Source organism: Stigmatopora nigra, chromosome 19 (genome assembly GCF_051989575.1).
Source record: "Stigmatopora nigra isolate UIUO_SnigA chromosome 19, RoL_Snig_1.1, whole genome shotgun sequence".
NCBI classification, from domain to species: domain Eukaryota; kingdom Metazoa; phylum Chordata; class Actinopteri; order Syngnathiformes; family Syngnathidae; genus Stigmatopora; species Stigmatopora nigra.
This window is the reverse complement of record NC_135526.1, coordinates 8,023,929-8,045,149: the sequence shown is the minus strand read 5'-3', so window position 1 is coordinate 8,045,149 and position 21,221 is coordinate 8,023,929. Positions and strand designations below refer to the sequence as shown.

The 21,221-nt window shown below is 40.6% G+C and overlaps 1 protein-coding gene across 8 annotated transcripts in view; it reads right to left on the bottom strand.

Annotated features, from left to right (window-relative positions):
• The window catches only part of dscama (Down syndrome cell adhesion molecule a), a 54,168-nt gene that overhangs the window by 7,563 nt on the left and 25,384 nt on the right, over positions 1-21,221 (bottom strand). For 7 of the 8 annotated variants that reach the window (XM_077740626.1, XM_077740628.1, XM_077740630.1 and 4 more), the window contains 15 exons: positions 13,091-13,237; positions 12,615-12,893; positions 12,092-12,367; positions 11,565-11,861; positions 10,397-10,672; positions 8,804-9,082; positions 8,503-8,622; positions 7,667-7,846; positions 4,231-4,427; positions 3,969-4,065; positions 3,587-3,715; positions 3,268-3,435; positions 2,829-2,899; positions 1,961-2,204; positions 1,551-1,697 (listed from right to left, as the gene is read on the bottom strand). In XM_077740626.1, the coding sequence (XP_077596752.1) occupies positions 1,551-1,697; positions 1,961-2,204; positions 2,829-2,899; positions 3,268-3,435; positions 3,587-3,715; positions 3,969-4,065; positions 4,231-4,427; positions 7,667-7,846; positions 8,503-8,622; positions 8,804-9,082; positions 10,397-10,672; positions 11,565-11,861; positions 12,092-12,367; positions 12,615-12,893; positions 13,091-13,237 (2,907 nt within the window). Of the gene's footprint in view, positions 1-1,550; positions 1,698-1,960; positions 2,205-2,828; positions 2,900-3,267; positions 3,436-3,586; positions 3,716-3,968; positions 4,066-4,230; positions 4,428-7,666; positions 7,847-8,502; positions 8,623-8,803; positions 9,083-10,396; positions 10,673-11,564; positions 11,862-12,091; positions 12,368-12,614; positions 12,894-13,090; positions 13,238-21,221 lie in introns of those variants that run through there. The other variant, XM_077740632.1, reaches the window with a different exon arrangement.

The window sequence follows — 21,221 nt, the reverse complement described above, 5'->3', positions numbered from 1 at the left end:
TCAGTGTTTCAATAGTCAATGTCGGTATTCCCTTCATTATTCGTTAAAATGGCGTATCTGGGGAAAAACCCACAGGCACAATTTTTGTTACAGTGTCGCTTCATGGCTCTTCTAAAGGAAATGTATTGGTCACATGATCATGTCCTCTTGTGGATGTCCCTTATTTTATTAAGATTTGTAAAATAAAATCCTTAAACTTCATTCAGACAATTGTTGTCATTTTAAAAGAAAATCCCAGTTAGATACATTGCCTTGCTAAGTTTAAACTGAACATGGAATTCAATCAGAAAGGCCATAAATCAGGGTCGGCAGGAGTGGGGAGGCCTTGACTGGCATCTCGCTGACCTTGACTGTCAATCATTAATATCTCATGGCTATGCTATTCTGACCCACTTTTCCTCGTCCTTTTAAGTGGCCTCCACACACATAACGCAACATACGCTTCTCACAAGCAATTAAAAACAAATAATTGTTGCTGAAGTGCAGCGCCGCCGACGTGATGACGCGAGCCCAATCGCCTCCTTCATTCCCGGGTGCAAAATGTCATCTCTGCTGGCCCTCTGTTGGCCATTCAGAAGGTCTTCCCTGGCAACTGTTACCGTGCAAATTCCTCATGGCTGTCAAGTCCTTAAGCGTTTCATGTTCAACGTAAGGGCCAACATGATGTGACAGAGCTGGGGTCAAAGGTAATTGGGCTGTCACAACCAACCCCCCCCCCCCCCCCCCCCGACCCCCCCACACACAAAGCCAGCATGGAACAATGGCATGGAATATTATTTGACGTCCACATCATTTTGCCTTCAAGAATAGGATTCTTGTACCCACAATGCACCTGAATGACTCCAAGCTATCCGTAGCAAAGCTTATTGCTCAGCATCACACTGTTTTTTTCTTCTGTGTGTATAAATACACTGAAATTACTTGATTACAACTGACAGCATTCAAGTCCGGCTAAATGCAAACGAGAGGAAGTTCAGGAATCGGTGGACATGACCCACTTCGAGTCGAGAAAAGAAACATCTTGAATCATTTTAGGTAAAAACTGTCATGCATATACTATATTGAAGGATATGAAAATGTGTCATTTTGCAACTTTGACATAAAACCTACCCAAAGAAGCTATTCTCCCCCCTCATTCATTCATTTTCTGAACTGTTTATGCTCATAAAGGGGTGCTGGAGCCTATCCCAGCCAACTGTGGGCAGCAGCCGGTGACACCTTGAATCGGTGGGCCGTCAATTGTTGTAGAAGCTATTTTAAAAACCCAATATTTTCATATGTAGTTGCAAATAAATTTAAATTTAATTAAAAACATTATACACAGATCATTTTTTTACAACTGCTAATGATTTGTGTTAAAAGAAATTCAAAGCAAATGAGTTTTTAATTTTAATTAAAAAACAACAACCTAAAAAGTCACTTAACATGTGATGCAAGTGTTTTCATAGGTCCGTTTTGGAAGATGAAAAATAAATACATTATTATTCTAATGCTGTGCAAACACTTTTCTGAAATAAACGAATTAAAATGAGTGTGTGCGGTATACCGACCTCCATCGGGCAAGTTGGCCCAGTAGATAACCCTGAAGCCCAGAAGGTTGCCATTTAGAGCATCTTTTGGGGGGGTCAGCCAAGATAGGGAGATGACCTCTGGAAATGTAGCTATGGCTTGGACGTGCTCTGGAGGACGACTTGGCACTGGGAACGGAAAACAAGAAGCAATAATAACAGTTAGTATGTTCACAAGCAGGGAAAAAAGGACAGACGCAGTACTCCATTATCTCCACTAGATTGTAATATAACCACACAATTAACCATCTGAGTTGGGGTATCATACTTATTCCTTGTTGGACGCTGCTTCAAAATGTGAATAACAGAATGTTGTTGCTTCTCCTTCTCCTTTTAAAAAGACCTTATTTACATAGTGTCCTTCATTTAAATGGCATTTGAAGTCTTCTTACCATCTTCTAGTGTGGTGGCAGCCACTTCTGTGGAAGATGGGCCAGTGCCGGCACTGTTACTGGCTTGCACCACAACACCATACTGGGTAAACTTCTTCAAATTGTCCAGTATCAAGCTTTCAGCATTGTCGCCTGTTGTCTCCACACTGATGACGCTGAACTGGTAGTTTCCTCCTGAGCTGTATTCTCTGTAGCCCACTTGATAGCCTTTGATGGCTCCATTCTGGAGGTGCTTTTTAGGTGCCTAGCAGAGAAGAAAGAGCAGCTATTGGGTGGATAGATGGCATCCAGGAATGTAATACTTTGGCAATACATGAAAAATAACAACACGTCCCAACAATACCAGACTTCTCAGTAAATGTTTTCAAAGTTAGACAACCATTATTTATGTTCAAGCTGAAAACAACACTGGAAAAAAACTGTTTTGGTACTTTTTGGCCTTAATTTTCATGCCTCAGAAATCAAACACAGTCAAAATGATGACACAAGACACCCCCCTCCCCCAAAAGGACAAATGAAGCCTCTCCATCCCAAATAACGAGAAAGTTCAGTTTTTTCCCTCACACAGAATTTTAAAAAAAAAGCTCTCGCATTGATAAGATGTAAAAATACCAAATAAGTCAGGACTCTAAGATGCGAAAACAATTTTACGGTCCCCTCTCCAGAAACCATAAAAGATCTCAAAAGCCTTTGAATCCAGACAGATGGCCGCACAGATATTTGTCTATTGATAACATTTCTTTCTGGGAGAAAATATCTTCTCACTAAGAGAGATCCATAAAGACAATGCATAATAATGATACCATATCAACATGGCGGACCCTACAAAAAAAACCATTGTTTCAAGGTAAAAGCAACAGTAACTTACCCTCCAGGAAACTTTGATGCTCTGAGAGGAGAGGGCTTCCAGCTGCACATCCTGAGGAGGTCCATCAGGGGCTAAAAACAGATTGACAACACTTTGATTTCATCCGCAGAGACGACGTCCGAGTGTGTGCGTATAGTATTTTTTTAAAAGGAATTGCTTCCGTTCTGAGTGGAAGTGCTTTGCAGGGAAGATGAATAGAAAGAGGGGGCTAATTTGCAGAAAGGGGTTCAACCTGATTCTATTGACCATTGTGTCACATTTACTACTGAGGCCACTAATTGAAAAGTTGGGCTTTTAGTGCCGGGTCAGCATGTGTTCAATAATGCAACATAGCCAATTGGACTGAGATGTTCAGAAATTGACCTCGTCAACCTTCCTCACTGTTGTCGTCCCCCCTTTTTAATAATGTAAGAAAACGCAAGTATGTGGTAGATTTTACCTGCTTCATCGGTGGTAATGGTGAGCTCGTTACTAGCTTCGCTCTTTCCGATGAGGTTTTTGGCAAACATGCGGATATTGTAGGTGGAGGAAGGGTGCAGGTCGATGATTGTGGCCTGGTTGAGTTGAGGCGAGACATCTTTGGTCTTCTGAGCGGTGTCCCAGGAGGCTGCAAAAGGGGACGGGCTTCAGTTTATGGGGGTCGCTCAAGCCGAGCCAGGGGTTAAGTGAAATGAGCCAATCAGGATAGCTTTTATTCGTAGTATAATTTGTGACCAGTGCACAGTGGTGCAAAATGATCTTTTGACAGTTTCATCTACCTGATTTGTTCTTGCTCTCAATATCAAAGCCAGTGATTGGGCTGTTGCCGTCAAAACCCATAGTCCAACGTAGGGCGATGGTTCGATCCTTTACTTCTCTGATCTCCACCTCTGGGGGATCGGGTGGTTCTGCAAATTCAAAAAACTTGGTCATAATTACATAACAGAAAATGAGGAAGTGTCATAGGATTGATCTCAACATAAAAACACAGCACAGGTGTCTGTCAAAGTGGTGGGGCGTGGCCAGTGAAACACATGCTTGTTGACTTCCTCTTTTATGCTCAAATGCAAATGAATATCAATGAAAGATAAATAATATTAACTCTGTCGAATGAAATATTAGATTTCCTATTTCCCATAGCGTAAAGCAAAGTGGTTTTACCTTGAACTGTGAGCTGTATGATGCCTCGGTCTTCACCGAAGGAGTTGATGGCGTGGCAAGAGAAAAAGCCTGAGTCTTCCCTCACTGTTGGCATGATCTGATAAATGCATGACAATACTTTAGTCAAATAAGTTCTAATATACATTTTAAATAGTATTGTTACTGGCACAAGTTATAGTCACTTTGGCAAAGGTTCCCCATTCACAGTGTTATGGCAAACTAGCACTAGATATTAATACAAAAGTAATGAGTGGACTCGTACCTGCAACGTGGAGATGACTTCATCTCCAATTTCCTTGACGGTAACCACATAGCGACTGGTCTCAGGGTTGATAATACGTTCCTCTTTGTCCCAGCGTACCATGATGGGCCTCTCGCCATGAGCAGTGCAGCTCATTTTCTTCTCTTCACCTTGTGTGGCCAGTGTAGTGTTGGGATATGAAGTGATCATGGCAGGAACTAGAAAGGAGGAAAAAAGACACAAAAAAGAACAATTAAAGGCAAGCACATTGACTAAAAATTGCTTGACACATATATGTATAAATGTTTAAACTACTGTAACAAACTTTCCAAGACAAAATGTCCGGTGACTAGAAAAAAAGTGGAAAAAAAGACAACCAAGGAAGCTCAATTTGTTCCATTGGAATGGATACAAATATATCAATAAAAAAGAAACAAAAGCTGTGCAGCTTTTCCAGACATTGCATTGGTTTAGTTAATTATATTTTCAAAATAAAATGTTTTTTTTAAATCAATGTCATTAGCTTTTAAAGTATCCTAAAATTGGCATGTCAGTAAAACATGGAAAAATCTGGACTCATTGTTTTACATTGTTAAGAATTTTAAATGTAATTTTGCTATATTTGTCCCTTTTCTATTTAAAAAAAAATGGAACGTAACAAGAAGTGTTAGCATTTATCTTGTATTTGTGATGCCTAAAACGCACCAAAACCTCTGAGGACATCACACCAAATACATGCTGTTGATATCTTGCACAAAACATAGCCACTCTGGGGCCCTAGACACCAATTGCACGCGTGCACACGCACACAAACTCACGCCACACGTGCACACTCGCACAAACAGCCGCAACCATTCCAGTGACGTGATGAGGAGTGTCAGGCAAGAAGTTGCAAACATTTAAACCTCATCTCTTATTTACTCCGCAGCCATTTGGGGCTCGTCTACAGAAAAGAACGCTGATTTATTTTGCATGACAAGTATAAATTTTTTGTGAGGCACATTCAGTGGAAAAAAAAAGAAAAACTATAACAGCCAAGGTGTGATGTAAACGGTATCATTTTGAGCACGACTAGTACTCTCATTTTGCCGCCTAAGTGGACGAGCCGTGTTGCCGGCACCCCCGGCAGTCTGGTACACGGTACGAGGTGACAAACAGCAACGATGGAAATAGCTTAGATCCATCGTGGAAATAAGATACCAGAACTGTAAATATCAAATGAATTTCAGGATGTTGTGGAAAAAGCCATCAAATTTTTACGACATTTTCAATTCTCTTTAAATAGTACTACTACAGAGAGAGCGCATAGTACACTCGGGGTCAGCAAGCTATTTGAAACTGAGATGAGAAGGGCTACTCACTTAGTACGACCTTTAATTATGTTCTTATTCATGATATTAAACGATCTATCCGGGTGTGCTCTTGTTACAGCAATCACCTTCTTGATGGGTCATTTTCATTTTTGTGTAGTAAATTTAAAAAAAAAAAAGCTGCACATGCATAATGATTTGATGACAAGCCACCTGTTTCTTCAGAAAACGGTCATGATACGGTAAACCTGGAGGGACTCATTGCTCATAGGCTAGTCCCATAAGAAAAAAAAACACCTCTTTCTCTTCATAGGCTTCCTTTCACCTGGCCGGGTTACCATGCCAACCAGCATAAGGGCAGTCTCTCTCTTTCTCTCGTTCTCTCTCTCCCTCTGGATTTTTTTTTTTTTTGGAATAGCCAATAAAACATAGAGCCAGTATTGATTTTCCCAGCATAATGATGATTACACAGTCATGGCCTGAATGGTGCAATGCAGGACTAATACAAAATGTGTGTCAATAGGGATTCAGTGGCCAAAAATATGTACATACATTGACCTAACTGGATATTCCTATTTATTGTTTCGAAAAACATTTGACAGCTTATAGTATAGTATACCCATCATGTGTTTATATAAGTATACATTTGAACTAATAGAATGTTTGACTTTATCCATGTAAAGCATATTAGGATGAGATTCTCATTTGTATTTTAGATTATATTAGCCAAGGAAAATCATAGCTTTAAACATATATGGGGAACTAACATTGTCTTCATTAGTGTCGGAACTGTGGAGGAGCGTGTTAGTAGCCGCCTAGCAGGCCAATGTTGGCCACGGGGCATCGTGGCTTCAACAGAGAGGAAGGCGAGAGATGACGAGTGCTATGCCTTTGTGCCCTGCAGCCACTGGTTAAGTGGGTGCTGGGGATGAGACGGCCAAGATGGGGTGGGAGGCGGGGGTGCTTGAATTTTAGGGGGGGGGGAAAAGGAGTGGCAATGGCACAGAGATGACTAGTTGACTGGGCGCCTGTCTGCAATGTAGTGAAATAATTCCCTTAGCTGCACGATTGGCTTGGACGTGAAGCACAAGATCAAATATGTGCCCGGCTCTGCTCAGTGTGCCGCAGCGAAGGGGGGCATCGCTCGTGCTGGATGCAGATGAGAAAAGGAAGATGAAAGCGATACGGATGGGAAAGAGGGAGACAGAGAGGATGGAGACTCCCTCGTGTTTGTTTGAAGGCAGCCGTTCAGTGACCAAAAAGGCCATTTAGCACTTCTGGTACACACCTCATTATGTTCTCTCCTCTCGTGGCAGTGGCTCGTGACATTATGATGCCTAATTGGCTTGATTGCTCTTAATTGGCAATGATAAACACTGAGTGGCTGTTGACTGACTCGGATAGCATCCGCTGTGGATTGGTAATGAATTGACTGAATTGCATCTGTTTGGGAGTTAAGGATGCTTGACGGGGAAGCGCATCAAAATCCTTCGCTTCCACCTGCATCTAGTACTGGATTATTAGTTACACGAGAAGCCGTCTGATTCTTGGAAGAGAAATATAAACAGCTTCTTCTAGTGTCCGAGCACAATGACGTATTATGATGAGATATTAGCCTACTAAGAACAAGCACAATATTCCAATAGCAAAAAGTGGACTCATGTTTCTAGCTTGGTCTCATGACCTTCACCAAATTAAAATAGACGATCTTCACTGTTGGTTTTCCCAAAGACAAAAGCCAGACTTGGATAGCCAATAATACAAAGCGAAGATCATACTATCCGTCGCGTGAGGACTTTAGCATGCGTCAGCTTGTGTGCCTCCCTAATTGGCCTCCTAAGCCTCTTAAGTAGCTGCTCAAATGGTGTCGGCTGTCCTGGATAAACAACGTAAAAACAGCATGTGCAGGCTATAACGGCGCCAATATTGCAGACTGTTATGGCAACACACACAGAGAGGCCCACTAGCTGAACAAAGTCTCAATTAAGCAACAAAAAAATGACTTTAAAGCAGTGTTTGGCAGCATTGTTATTGTTGTTGTTTTTGCACAAGGGACCTATTTATTGTGTGACAATATGTTCATGGACCAGGTGTGTTCAGTAAAAGCTACTAAAGAATTAAAAGTGGGGTTAATTGAAAAGACTTACTTTTGACATTGAGATACATGGATTTACTGACGTCAGCCCCGACGTCATTGCTGACCCGGCAAAGGTAAAATCCACTGTCTTCTTCCAGCACATGTTTTATGAGCAACGAACCGTTGACCAGTACCTCGATGCGGAAACCAGAGTTGAGAGCGATGGGTTTGAACTGAGGAACTCCGGCACCTGGAACATTTCAAATATATGTTAAACCAATCCTGTAAACCTCACAGATTACATTTTTCTCTTGTAAGAGCCCAACACGGATAGACAAAATAGATTTTGTCACATTACAAGATGGTACATATTTTTAAATGGCCTGTGTTTGCTTTAATTACAAGTCAAGCCCTGTGATCCTCCTTCCATAGAAATTCAAAAGGCATGTTTCTCTCATCCCTTATTTAGACTGGAGTGGGTGGATGGTGTTAAAGCTTGTTTTCTTATGCTTGTAATTATTGAACTACATGAGAATAATCTTGCCTAAAGACAAAATATTGACATACCAAAACCACAAAATTCATGGAAATATATTGGCAGCTGTGGTATACCGTTGAATGAAAAATACAACAAAACAAAAGAAAAAAGGGGAAAGCCTTAAAATCCTTACAATTAAACAAAAAACTACCTTTCCACTGTTGTTCAAATGGCTATCAATGGAATTATAACTGAGTGTATAAGGAGCTGTCACCACAATTACTAATGAATCACTTTAAAAATACATTTTCTAATGAGTTTATGATTTTCCAGCTCAAAAATAAAATGATACTATACCGTTTTACATGTCCTGGACAGTTTTCCTTTTATTCTAGCAACATTTTTGCAGAATATTGATGTCTTTTTACCTTTAGAGTACTCCCATTGGATGGTGGGAACAGGATAGCCTTCCGCTGAGCAGTTGAGAATTACGGCTTTACCGTAAATGCCATCCTGGTCTTTTGGTTGAACCACAAATTTAGGAGGAACTGCAAATCAAATAATATTATAAGATTGGATGAATGTGCAGAATTTTACCCAAAATATTGCACACATTTCTAGGTTGCTTTGTTTTCCCAATGCAAAAAATAATGCCATGAATATCAGCACACCTGAGAGTAAATATAAGGTTAAGATTTGTCTTTCAAGTAAATATTTTGAAGCGCTCACCTCGAACAATAAGCTGACTCTGATGCTCCACGGCGGCCGCCTGATTACGTGCGATGCACGTATAGTTGCCATTGTGCATCAGAGTGAGATTAGAGATACGAAGGGAGCTGGTGAAATCGATGTTGTCAATAGTTACGCCCAAGCTGGCCGGGATGGGCCGCCCGTCCTTTTGCCAGGTGATGAAAACGGGTTGGTCGCCAGACATGACCACGCAGGGGATGAAGACGCGTTGACCGATAGAAAAGCGGGGGAACTCGAATGGGTGGATGGTGGGTGGCACTGTGCAAAAAAAAAAAAAAGAAATGAGTCAAAACACACATTCAATGGTGTTTATTCCTCCCTTTTTTGCTGCCCTAATACTTTTCCTCACTGTCTTTATCTCCCTGAGGACACTGCAGGCATCATGAGAAGCAGATGAAAATTAATGATTTCAAATAACATTGCATAAACGGCACTTAAAGACTTATTTAATTCGCAACAAAATGGGCATAATGGACTCCTGGGGATTCCCTCTCCGTAGCGGCGGAATGCTAAGCAGCCGCCTGGATGCAAATTAGCTGCGGGAATGGCGGCGTAGCGCCGTCTTTGCCGTGGGATTCCGCTCTCGCAAGCTCGTTAGCACATCAAGACCTGCGTGAGAGCGCCACAGAGGGAAAAGGGGGGTGTAACGCCGATCCGCTATTTCAAATGATGCAATGTCATCGTCGAAAGGAGGCCGTGTGAGGTTATCATCAGCTGGCTTTTCGCAGCATCACTGAATATTCAGATGAGCTTTGATAAAGTGGCTGGGATGATGGATACACTCCCTTGCTATCGCTGAAAGGACTTTTTACAGGTTGTCAGACGTGAGCATCCTCCTACTTATCTATGTGTTTCTACCTACATAAAAAAGGTATCTCACTGTCACATAGAATGGCGAGCACAAGACTGCGGTATCTGTGCACTGACTGATAATGTGCATAAGACTAAATGTATGCAATGCTTGGACATATCCGATGGGAATGGATCAGGACGGATGAATTTAGCATTATTGCCACGAAGAAAATCAAAGTAGAATTATTTGTCAGTAGGGCAGAGTATTCATTAATTCATTTTCTGAGGGTGCTGGAGACTGTGAGTAAATGTTTTTTTTATTATTGCTTAATTAGGGGAATTGCAATCAATAATAAGGGGAGCAACTGGCCAAGGTTGATATGTATGTAGATTTCTATCCAACAAAACATCAGCTTGGTGTAATTGGTCCAAAAATGCAGAGCTGATTGGGTACTTTTTAAAATAAAAACAAACATTATGACGCCTCAATCAGTGCCAGATGGTCTGATATGAAGGAGAAAAAGATCAAGTTGGGAAACACAAATCAGCACTTTGGTCATTAGGAGCGATAATATGGTTCAGTAAGTTAAGGCAAAAAAAAAAAAAAGTTAATTTATTCCAAACGCTATGGCAAAGTTGCTGCACAGCTTTTATATTCGTATTGAAAGGGCAAAAGAAAAATGGTATTGGAACAACATGGGATATTTGTATTTCTTTTGCTAGAAGTTTAAGTTCAAGTGATTTACTAAATGCTATTTCCACAATATTTGGAATGGTTACCTTTTACGGTGACATAGACACTCTGATGCGTGGAAAGCTGAGGCTGCACCAGCACATTGCAGGTGTATTCGCCTTCATCCACATCCTTCTGCACATCAAACAGCTTCAAGGTACCGTTGTTCTCGAAGGCTCGCTGCCGGTGGTTGTAGGGCAGCAAATTGGAGTCTTTGTACCATTTGATGGAGTAGTAAGGGTAGCCGATGACACGGCAGTGAATGTACATGTCCCGCCCAGCGATGGCAGTGAGGTTTTTCATTGGTCTGATGCTGGCAGGCCCTTGAAGGACACATTGGAGAGACAACCCTCTTAAAAGGATTTTTAAGACAAGGGGGAGCTGTATGTGTTTTTATGCAACACAACTATGACATGTCTTGATTCATTCTGACTGCGACGACAATAACACCAGATAGGATTGTGTCCCTTAAGATTATTTAGTTTGAATTTACGCAGAACAGAATTTACCATTAACGTTTGGCGAGCTATCACAATCACTTGTTTGCAAACCCTTTAAATAAACCGGTAGCGTGTTCGGCACTTACTTTAGCACGATTAAGAAGGTAACGATGTGAGAGAAAAAAAAGAGACAATTTCTAAGCAATGGCACCTTTGGAAGGAAAAAAAAAAATCTCCACTGCTTGACTGAATTTGCCATCCATTTTACGTCACTTCAAGATTGCCCAATTTAGCCCTAAATCATGCATCAGTGAACAGAAATCAGCAATGCTTGTCGAGACGGCCACCTTCTGCAATAGAGAATCACTAATGGCCACGCCGCGTCAGGTGCAGGGAGCTCCAATGTGCTAATATTACTGCTACATGACTACGGCAATCCAGCCAAGCGTGTACCTGCAGAGAACAGATAGCTTTACCGTCATGCACTAGCGTAAAGTAAATCACTCTAACGGTGTCCTGATATAAACCTATCAGTAGGAGCTGGCGAGGGTGCGGGGCATTCAAAAAAGATAATACTGTCAGTTTTTGACTGATGATAGAAGCTGCGACCACTCCAAGCTGTGATTATTCGACTCTGATGGTAAAAAAAAAAATGAGACGGCCCCTAAATCGAATCCCTAACCGGTTAAGTAAAATCGGCATTTGTACAGAAGAAATCAAGACACGTTGATGTGTATATGTGATGGTGGGTTGGAAGAGTTGATCTGACAAGCACCTCTTACGTTTATTCGCGCCTGGTAAGATACAGCCCCTGCAGAGTTGTTGCAGATGCAGCGGTACACCCCTCCGTCTGGGACCTGGGTCTGGCTTATGTTCAGGTGGCTGACCACGTGGCCGTCAGCGTTGCTGTAGTAGGAGATGCGGTGGCGGCTGTTTCGTATGACAGGCTCGTCATCAAGCGTCCAAGTCACCCTGGGCTCGGGTGTGCCCTTCACCGTGCAAGATAGCGAGACAAACTCGTTGATGTTGTAGACCTTCTCACTAAACGAAGCCAGAATCTTTGGTGTACCATCTGCGTGACAAAGCAGAGCAGGCTGTATTTTCTTTCAAAATCCATATTGTATTTGTGTTTTCGTATAAAAGTAAGAATTTCAGGACATTTTACATTGAAGAATCCACATACAAAAGACTAATAGGCGTTATTTCTGGATAAATGTTGATCCCTAGAATATAGTTACCAAATTTCATTCGGCTCTACACCGAGAAAAACACACAAAAAAGTAGCAATTTTAGTTTTCTGACCTTCCAATATAACCTGGACGAAATCCTGGGCAGACATTTTGCCATGTCTGGCAAAGCACTGGTAGGCACCTCCATCGCTTTTGGCCATGCCAGCCATGACTAAGTTTTCTCGGTTTTGCCCAGTCATTCGGACGCTGTTACTTGGGTAGATGAGCTCGCCATTGCGGTACCAAGATAACCGGTACTCGTCAGAGCCGGTAACCCCGCAGGCGAGTGAAACCTGGCTGCCAACGCTGCCCTTCACTTTGCGTGGGCTTACTAGAACTTTCAGGGTTTCTGTATAGAAAAGAAAATATTATGTATGTCAATATTGAATTTTCTAATGATACGTACATACATAACAACAAAGTCCACCATGATTTGAGTCAAGGACTTTGCTTGTTTGAATACGATCAAGCAAACTGTACAAAGAGGATTTTAAGAAACCTAAATGAAAGAGTTTTAGTTTCAGGGTACAGTTTGGCTGTGTTCAAATTTTAAAAAAAGATATTTTTGAGGATAGGATCTGTTGCTGATCACTGACCTTTCACCAGAAGCCTCCCAACTACTTCAGCACTGCCATACCCGTTCCACACTTCACAGACGTATGTTCCTGTGTCACTGGCTTGGGCTCTTTCAATGAGCATCCCCGTCACACTTTGCCGGTATCGTGTATCGGGCTCTAGCGGGCGGTTGTCCTTCAACCAGCGGTACTTGGGTGCTGGGTGACCCGAGGCCTTGCACGGCAGCTCCACTCGATGAGAAGCCATCACTTCACGCTGTTCAAAGCTGTCCAGGATATGTGGTGCTGAATTGGTCGGATCTGAGTGGGAGTAGAAACATCACATTCATTCGTTACGGTCAAACTTAGACGTAAAGAAAAAAATAGCAATGATTAGTTTGTAAAATACGCTTTTTAAGATGTCTTATCTTATAGATAGGTTTCTTTTGTTCATGTCAGCAAAACACCAGATTGAAATTCAAATGGTATGGACCATTTTGCTTTAAAAAATGAATTACCTGAGACAATAAGTCGGGCACTATTGCTCTGTCGGGTTTCTCCTGTGTATCGATGGCGTGTCATACACCTGTAGTTGTAAAGCCCATCTTCCATTTGGACATCCAAGATATAAAGGGCACCCGTTGATGTGATGAGAAACCGTGACACTGTAGAGAAGCAAAAAGCATATGTTAATAACCACCCTCCACAATTTGGAAACATAAAGTCAAAGTTAAACGACCACAGCATGGAAAATCATTATAAAATATAAATGTACCCCAAGGACGTAAACAGTTACAAAAAAAAGTACAGGAAGAAGTGTATTTTTAACACATCTTGATGAGATATGTAGCTAGAGTCTTTTTTTTTTATTGGAAATACAGCAAATAATACAGAATGCACTCATTGTTATGCAGCAGTATTTCTTCCTTTACATATTAGGGGGGGAAAAGGAAAACAGAAGAAAATCCAATATTAAACTCTCTTAGTAAATATTTGCAAGCCAAGCGTGGGACGTGGCCCTTTGTGATTGCAGTTACCAAACATCTGCTGCAGCCCATTTGAAACAGCGTGGCTCAGAGGCGCTATGACGAGGCGGAGTAACACTGCTCGTTATCATGTAGCTCATCACTCTGGTTCTCTCTCGAGGGAAACGCTTAGTTCTCACGTTCTCCACTTCTGACTGAAGAAGGGCGACCCCCTAGATCACGCAGGGCTTTGATAAGGCGAGGCCATGGCCATGTTAATAGCATGCTGATGCTATGGTAATTTATATGAGCACGTGATTATGACAAGTAAGAAGTCGCCAAGGGCTGCTAGTGTATTTTATCCTGGGACTTTCCATCAAGATCAAGTTCAATTGGGGTCATTACACTTCAGGGAAATGTGACAATACTTATGTGTCACTTGAAATATGTCGTATTTTTCTGACCGGCAAATTTAAAACGTATCTTTTCTGTGATTTTCTAAATGTTACTAAGTTTTTAAACAAAAAATCCGGCTGGAGAATTAATCCTGTTTCACCTTAAATGAATGGACACATTTCACAGATACATTTCAACTATATGCCAGTTGATGAATGTTATGTTACTTTTCTAAAGGGCAACCAATGAAGGTAATTGAGTATTAAATAAGCTGCAGGGACACCACTGTCAACACGCGTTGACCTAATTAGAAAAGCCGTAAAATCACAGTTGTGATATCCTAAAGGGATTTTTTCCCCCCACAGATTGCTGTTGACATGATTTCACGTGTGACAAGCCAGATATACTTACTGTAAGGTAGAAAAAATGACAAAATTAGAATTTGATTCTGGGTAATAAAAAAAGCATCTTTCAATAAATGCAAATAAGACATGCTTACAAACATGATTTCATGAACCTTCCTTTTGCTGCAGTATGAGTCTTTGTGAGCGGAGGGCATTTTTCTTCATGTTCAGTAAATAGTGCTGCAGTTCCATTCAATAATAGGCTTGCATATCCATCTTTTTTCCTCATATATTTTGTCCAAGCAAGTGAGTGAGTGTAAATGCATTTATGCAGCACAGAGCTGCATGCATAAATGGTCAATAATAGCATGTGAGGGTGCTTCACTACGCTCTCCCCTGCTCTACCTGCTGCATACTAACACTCACTGTAGTGTATCGTATAGTTTAAAGTATATCTATGTTCATGTCCCCAACCGGGTGTATGACAGCAAATTTTTCTGACATTATAGCTTCACACTTGTTAGGCAATCAGTTCCATTCTCTTCTTTGCGCTGTCCCATTTGTGGATTCACAGTCAATGGCTTCAATGAATCCCCATATAAGACACAATGAACCCACAAGTACAGCCTTTGTTCTCACAAAATGGAAGCCTGGTGGTTTTCCTCCAAAGGCAAAGTTGGTGGCGAGACAATAGGAAAAGATACAAAAAAAGGGAATTACTACTGTTGGATTTGCCACTGGCGTCGCTCTATTGGGTGCCAGTTAATGTTGGTGAATTGAAGATAGGGCTTGAGCACCTATGAAAACACAGGCTAAGCATTTTTTTTATGCTTACTAGGATGTCCATGTCGGTCTAAAACATGCACTTCATCTAAGAGTACTACCTTGGCTTTCTGTGTCACTTCAATATAGGATAATTGAGACATGAACGAAGGGGCGATGAGATGGAGAGAGAAAAGAGGAAAATAAAAGATCAAGGAAAGAACAAGCACAACCTGGATTCCACTACTCTGCCGTCTGAAAATGACTTACAAATTAGCTAACATGCTCCCAGGAAAGCGGGGGGTGGAGGAGGTACGGCATGTGTGACTTTCATATGCAAATTCAACATCATTCAATGGCGAGGCCAAGCAATTATCCCCCCCACCCTTAAAAGTACATCTTGTCTTTTGGACTGATCTCAACAGGCAAGCTCTCTTTGTTTCTTCCAGCATTCGTATGTCAGTCTCAATTAAATCACACATGCTTGAATACAAAAAAAAACAACACAGGGGACTATTTTTGTACTGCTTCCAAATCGGGACCAGTCGGTCGTGTGCTCGTTGGCGAAAAATTTGCTCAGTGGAAGGTTGGATATGAGCAAGTACAGCAAACACAATGGACATAGTATTGTCACTTTCAGAAGTATTATAAAAAGATAATATAAATTATGTATTAAAATAATTCGTTACTGGCTTGGATTCTAACCCAGGACGCCAAAACTGGCAGGCACACGTGCTAACCACTCCAGAAATATGAAGAAATGGCTAGCTTGAAATTTGTACGTGGCATAAGTGAGCAATAAGATTCTGATGAGGTGTCCAAGAGGGACCTGTGCCGTAATTAGTCTCGATTAGATTTTATTGGAAGGGACACCACTTTGAACAGCCTGGGATGAGCACATCTTTAGAGAGGGGAACCCAGCCATTTAGACCCCCCCCCCCCCCCCCCCCAATAAAAAACATCACCTGACATTCATCCTCTGGGAAGACAATGTCCAGCTATACTGGGGTTACCATAGCAACACATTGACCACCACTGTTTAGTGGGAGATTTCAGGTTGAGGTAACATGTTTCCTTCATTTTTTTTCATCTTTTAAACCATTTTTTCCTGATTCTTGCTTGTTATAATCATTTTTACAATACTTAAGATCAATGTATTTGCATTATTATATTGCTAAGAATTTTCACTAGCCATTTTCCTTGGTCCAAAAAAATATAATGCCTCCCATGAATGACAATAGGCATCTATTTCATTTAAACTGTAGGGATTGACTATAAAAAGTTCATCTTTCAAACAATACATTTTAAGTGTGAAGCTAACATAGTTCCTTAATCTCACTATAAAGAAAATATTAGTATTCATATTACATGCAAATCTATAGTGTCATTTATTAGTGTATCCTTCATATGTATGGTCAGATATGAAGTTGTCATTTTTCAAAACAAAATTACAGTCAAAACCACCTTGCCAATTTGAAATGGTTTGACGTCCATAACTGTAAATAGAAGTGAATGAGATGAGGGCTATTAAAAAAACAATATAATCCAAAAGTTCAAGGATATTCCAAAATATATATCCCTATATTTCCACAATTTAAAACATTCTCCAAGTTTCGACATATTTTGCCCCTTTGGTTCCTGGAGAGAAGCTAAATAAATGACTAACCACATCTAGTGTTAAAGCAGAGAAGTGTGGCAGAAAGTAGGCACTATTCAAGCTTCTTGTGCGGGCCATACTCAATGGCATTGTCATCATTAGCTGCGGCGACCCAATCCGAGCTGGGCAGTGGGCCGAGGTTACTTCCTCACTAATAGGCAAAGTGACAAACATGCCTTGATTTCTGACCACACCTGGACTCTGGACTGGAAGTGGCCTATTTGAGCCAACATCCTATCGGCTGCCCGCAGAATAGAGTCAGACTGGAAGGCAGTTCTTTTTTTTTTTATTGCCGTTCCTAATCAGCAACAGCATCCCTCTGCTCATTAACAAGACACGCGTTAGCCCGAGGGTAACTGCCTCATATGTCAAGCGCAGATAAAGATGTCATCTTCTGCTTGACTGAATAAACCACTATTAAAACTGGAACTGGATGCAAATGGACTCGCAATGATACTCAAATTAAAAGACAGAGAAAGGGAAGCTCAAAGCCTGAAGCGATCGGTCTCACCGTTGGCCCACATTCTTTTTAAGCGGAATACTACAGATTTTAAATACAATTTCAAATGCAATCGAACTAATATGATGATGAAAGCGCTAATAAAAAATTGCTTAGTTATACTACTCAAAGATGATCGCTTTCAATGTTTTTATAGAACTTTTCAGAGTTTTTCCAGTGGCAATATCACTGCAGATGTGAATGGTGTGCACTCAGCAATTTAGAATTTGCTTATATTGGGAAAAAAAACCCACAATTGCTGACAAAACTTAAATAAACAAAACCTAACAATGAACACAGTTGGAGAATTAATTTGTGGGAGTCTTTATTGAACATTGTCACACAATGGTGCGTGCATAACTGACAAAGGGTCATGTAACAGCTGTGCAAGCCATTTTTTTAAAATTTCCTTCGAATTATTAGTCATCTAGTAACCATTAGTCAGCTATTTAAAAAAAATGGAACTCATACTTCTTTTTATGCAAGCTTCTTAATCTCTAGTCGTGCCTTTGTCTACACTGTTAGTGAGGCTGTGTAGGCAATAGAATTAGCCATTAGGGGAATCCTGATATTAAAGCCCTAATGGTTGTGTGTTTACAATGCTATCATTGGCCTCTCTTTGGCCAACAATAAATGAAGCAGTGTTGAGCCTCAGCTGTTTAATCATGAATATTCATCATCGGTGTCTCTGTGTGAAACCTCTGTGTGTGCATGTTGGTGTGTCTACCGGTGTACAACACACACACACACACCGTGTGTGTGGTACACCGGTAGACATTAAGGAAGCTATTGGTGTCGACTTCACTAGAAGGTCGGCTTTTTCTGTGGAAAAAAAATTACGCCAACAAACCATGTATGATCATGTATTCTAAATTCTCTAGAAACTGCACATTTTGTATTACCGTATTTTCCGGACTATAAGTTGCACTTTTTTTTCTCCATAGTTTGGTTTGGCCTGTGACTTCTACTATAGCGCAAAACACAATATAACGTAAAGGGGATTATTATTTATGAACTCAAAATAAACTATAAAAAAAAGTGTGGGCTGCCACATAGAATTTTGCCATTGGAAGAAAAATAAGCAAAAAGCTTTTATTATCATTGTTATTTATTTCATTTTATTTAAAAAAAATGAAATAAATAACAATGATAATAAAATTCAAATAAAATAAAACATTATGCATTTGCAACATAAAGCAAAGGGAAAAAAATTGACCAAGTGATGCTTCAGGACCAAAGTATGTATGCAAGGCCCCATTGCGTTCGTCTATCTAGCAAACGAGCTTTGCCTTCACAGTAATACTAAAGGCACTATCACACTGTGTTGATGTCGCTCAGAACGCCAGCATCACATTCCTGATTATGGAAAACGAACTTTGATACCGAGCTCGTTGGCGTTTCACGGTAATTTGTAGTGGCAAGTGGAGCAGTCAGTGCTACTCTGTGAGGAAAGCAGAGGGGGCAAAAAGAGGATTAGATAATCAAACAGTGCGCCACTTTAAATAATCTCTGGATCCTCTGGGGAAGGTGAGACTTAAAGCTGGAGCCCTTCCGCTTTAATTGTCTGATTTTCCCATCATTATAGTTGAGGGGCCTCAGTAATTCAGCCTTATTAAATATTCAGGAGTCACGCTGAGGAGGATGACGGAGAGGGAGGTGACATTATGAGAAAGTAAAGGGAAAAAAAATGATGAGTGAGTGGGAAGCAAATGTGACATTGCTTGTCACTGACAGTTAACAGATGAGGATAACACTTTGATTAGGAGCCACAATGAAATTGCTTTGAATTTACTGCCATTTTGCATTGCTGGGTGATACAGTGAAATTAAAAAAAGATTAAAAGTAAATAAATAAAAGGGAGAAGGAATGTATAATACTACTACTTAGGGCTGGGGAATCTACCATTTAAAAAAAAAGAATTAAAAATGAGATGTATGTAATTACTTTCTGATGTGGATTTTAAAAATCACCCAACCCTACCCTTACTACCAATAATAAGAACTATGAAAGTAACAATTTAAAGTAATCCAGAGTATGAAATGATGTGCAAAAGTAAATACTGTACCGTATTAATTGTCAAAAAAACGATGTGAGAACTTTGGAGATGCAAACAAAAGACCCGAAAATCCAAATCTAAAAATATTCACTGTAAACTATTTGTCACAATGATGATGATATAAATCATTGCAATGAACCAATGCAATAAATGTTCTTTTAAATGCGGTATTTAAGGCACAAGAACATAGACGTTAATAGAGTGTGATGCACCGTTGGACCATATTAGCTTTTTAAATTCCAAACACCAATGTGTTTTTTTTTCATAGAATCAACACGTTTACACACGCCACTGAATATGGACTCAAGTGCTTTGGGGTGCCTAATTCCACATAACATCAAATCAATTTAAAACAAGTTGACACGTGGAGAATACCACATTTCTAATGAAATTCGTATCAACTGCTTATCACCTCTAGAGAATCAAGGAGACACACCCCTCTTTTTTTTGTTGTATGACTCAAGTCGTGACTCCCATGTAATCATTTGATAACAGCGTCTGCCATCTTTTCTTACCATGACACCAAATATTTTCCTATTGTATCTTTCTATTTTCGTCGCCACTCGCACTCCCCATCGCTGGTGTTTTTCTCTGTGTTTTCCTAGCTGTCTCCCCATCCCCCCCTTCTCTGACTGCAGAACATTAGCTTGCAGTGGTCAAGCCGCTTGACAGCTGCACCACCTGACGAATATCAATCAAGGTTGCTACGGAGACAGAATCAGGCTCCCCTTTTCATTTTGTACCGTGCCTGGCCGACATCTCGGATGCAGCTGTTTGCTGAAAGAACCTGATTTTACTTGGACATGCAAATAGATCACACTGGGTGTGAGTGGTCCTTCAATCAATCTAGAAGTACTGATGCCGATGTGTTACAAATCTATTAGAAGACAAATACCCCAAAACATCTCATCACAAAGAAACATGGGAGAAAATTTGGGGAGCTAAGAATAGTATCGCCATCACACATTTTATGAATCCCAAATTAATTATTTACTTAAAATGCATCAATGAGTCAGTCGGCAATTAAGTTACGTAAGCCAGTAGCGAAAATAATCACCATTTAAGCACACAACAGCGCTGACGTGACTTCAATTATTATTATTTTTTATAATGCTGGAGTAAAATTGTACTCTATTAAACGAAATTCACAAAAGAGGCCAACAAGTCTAGTGTTTGTCTAATTAACTTCTAACAAATAGTGTGCTAATGTAAACAACTATTGACTTGAACATTCACCAGGCTCCGCTTTTTAAAAACATTTGCAATGAAATAAATTGGCAATCTCCTGCCTGTCTACTTTCAGCTGCTTTTCATTAAAAACTGGAATGCGTTACATTCAGGTGCAACTTCGAAAGAAAGGACAAATATGCGTCCTGAACGGATTTGCAGCAAAACTATTTAAATGAAGGCCCGTCTTCCATAAAATGGGACATATGGGCAAGCTATTCAAAACATCATTTTTCTTCCAAACGCCCAACCAACACTTTGCCACAATTACAAACTGTCAGGAGATGAATCTTTTTTTTCTTCTCTCTATTCTTCTTCTAATGACTCCCATTTTGTTTTGCTCAAATTCCCTCTTTTGACAGCCAACCCTTCTGCAGCTCTCCTAAACACGATGCTCGCCAGAGCGATGGCTCCCTAGTGACTCATCGTTATTGGAATTAGTGCCATGGCAGCCAGCAGAGGGTTAAGTAAATATTGGGGGAAGCAGCTGCTGCAGAGTACTGTCATCTGCTTGTATTTCTGGCTGGTCCCAGTCTGATATAAATCACATGCAGCAATTAGCCTTACGCTCTCCCACCGCTCTTGTTAAATAGCGCTGCTACCTGATGTGCGTGCCTCACGATTCCAGGTTGCATGAATTGACAGTCAGACAAAAAGAACAGACCCTGAATCATCCTATTCTGAGGAACTGCAAATACTGAGTCAAGATCATTTTTTTTAAATGTTGCAATCGTATACAGTCA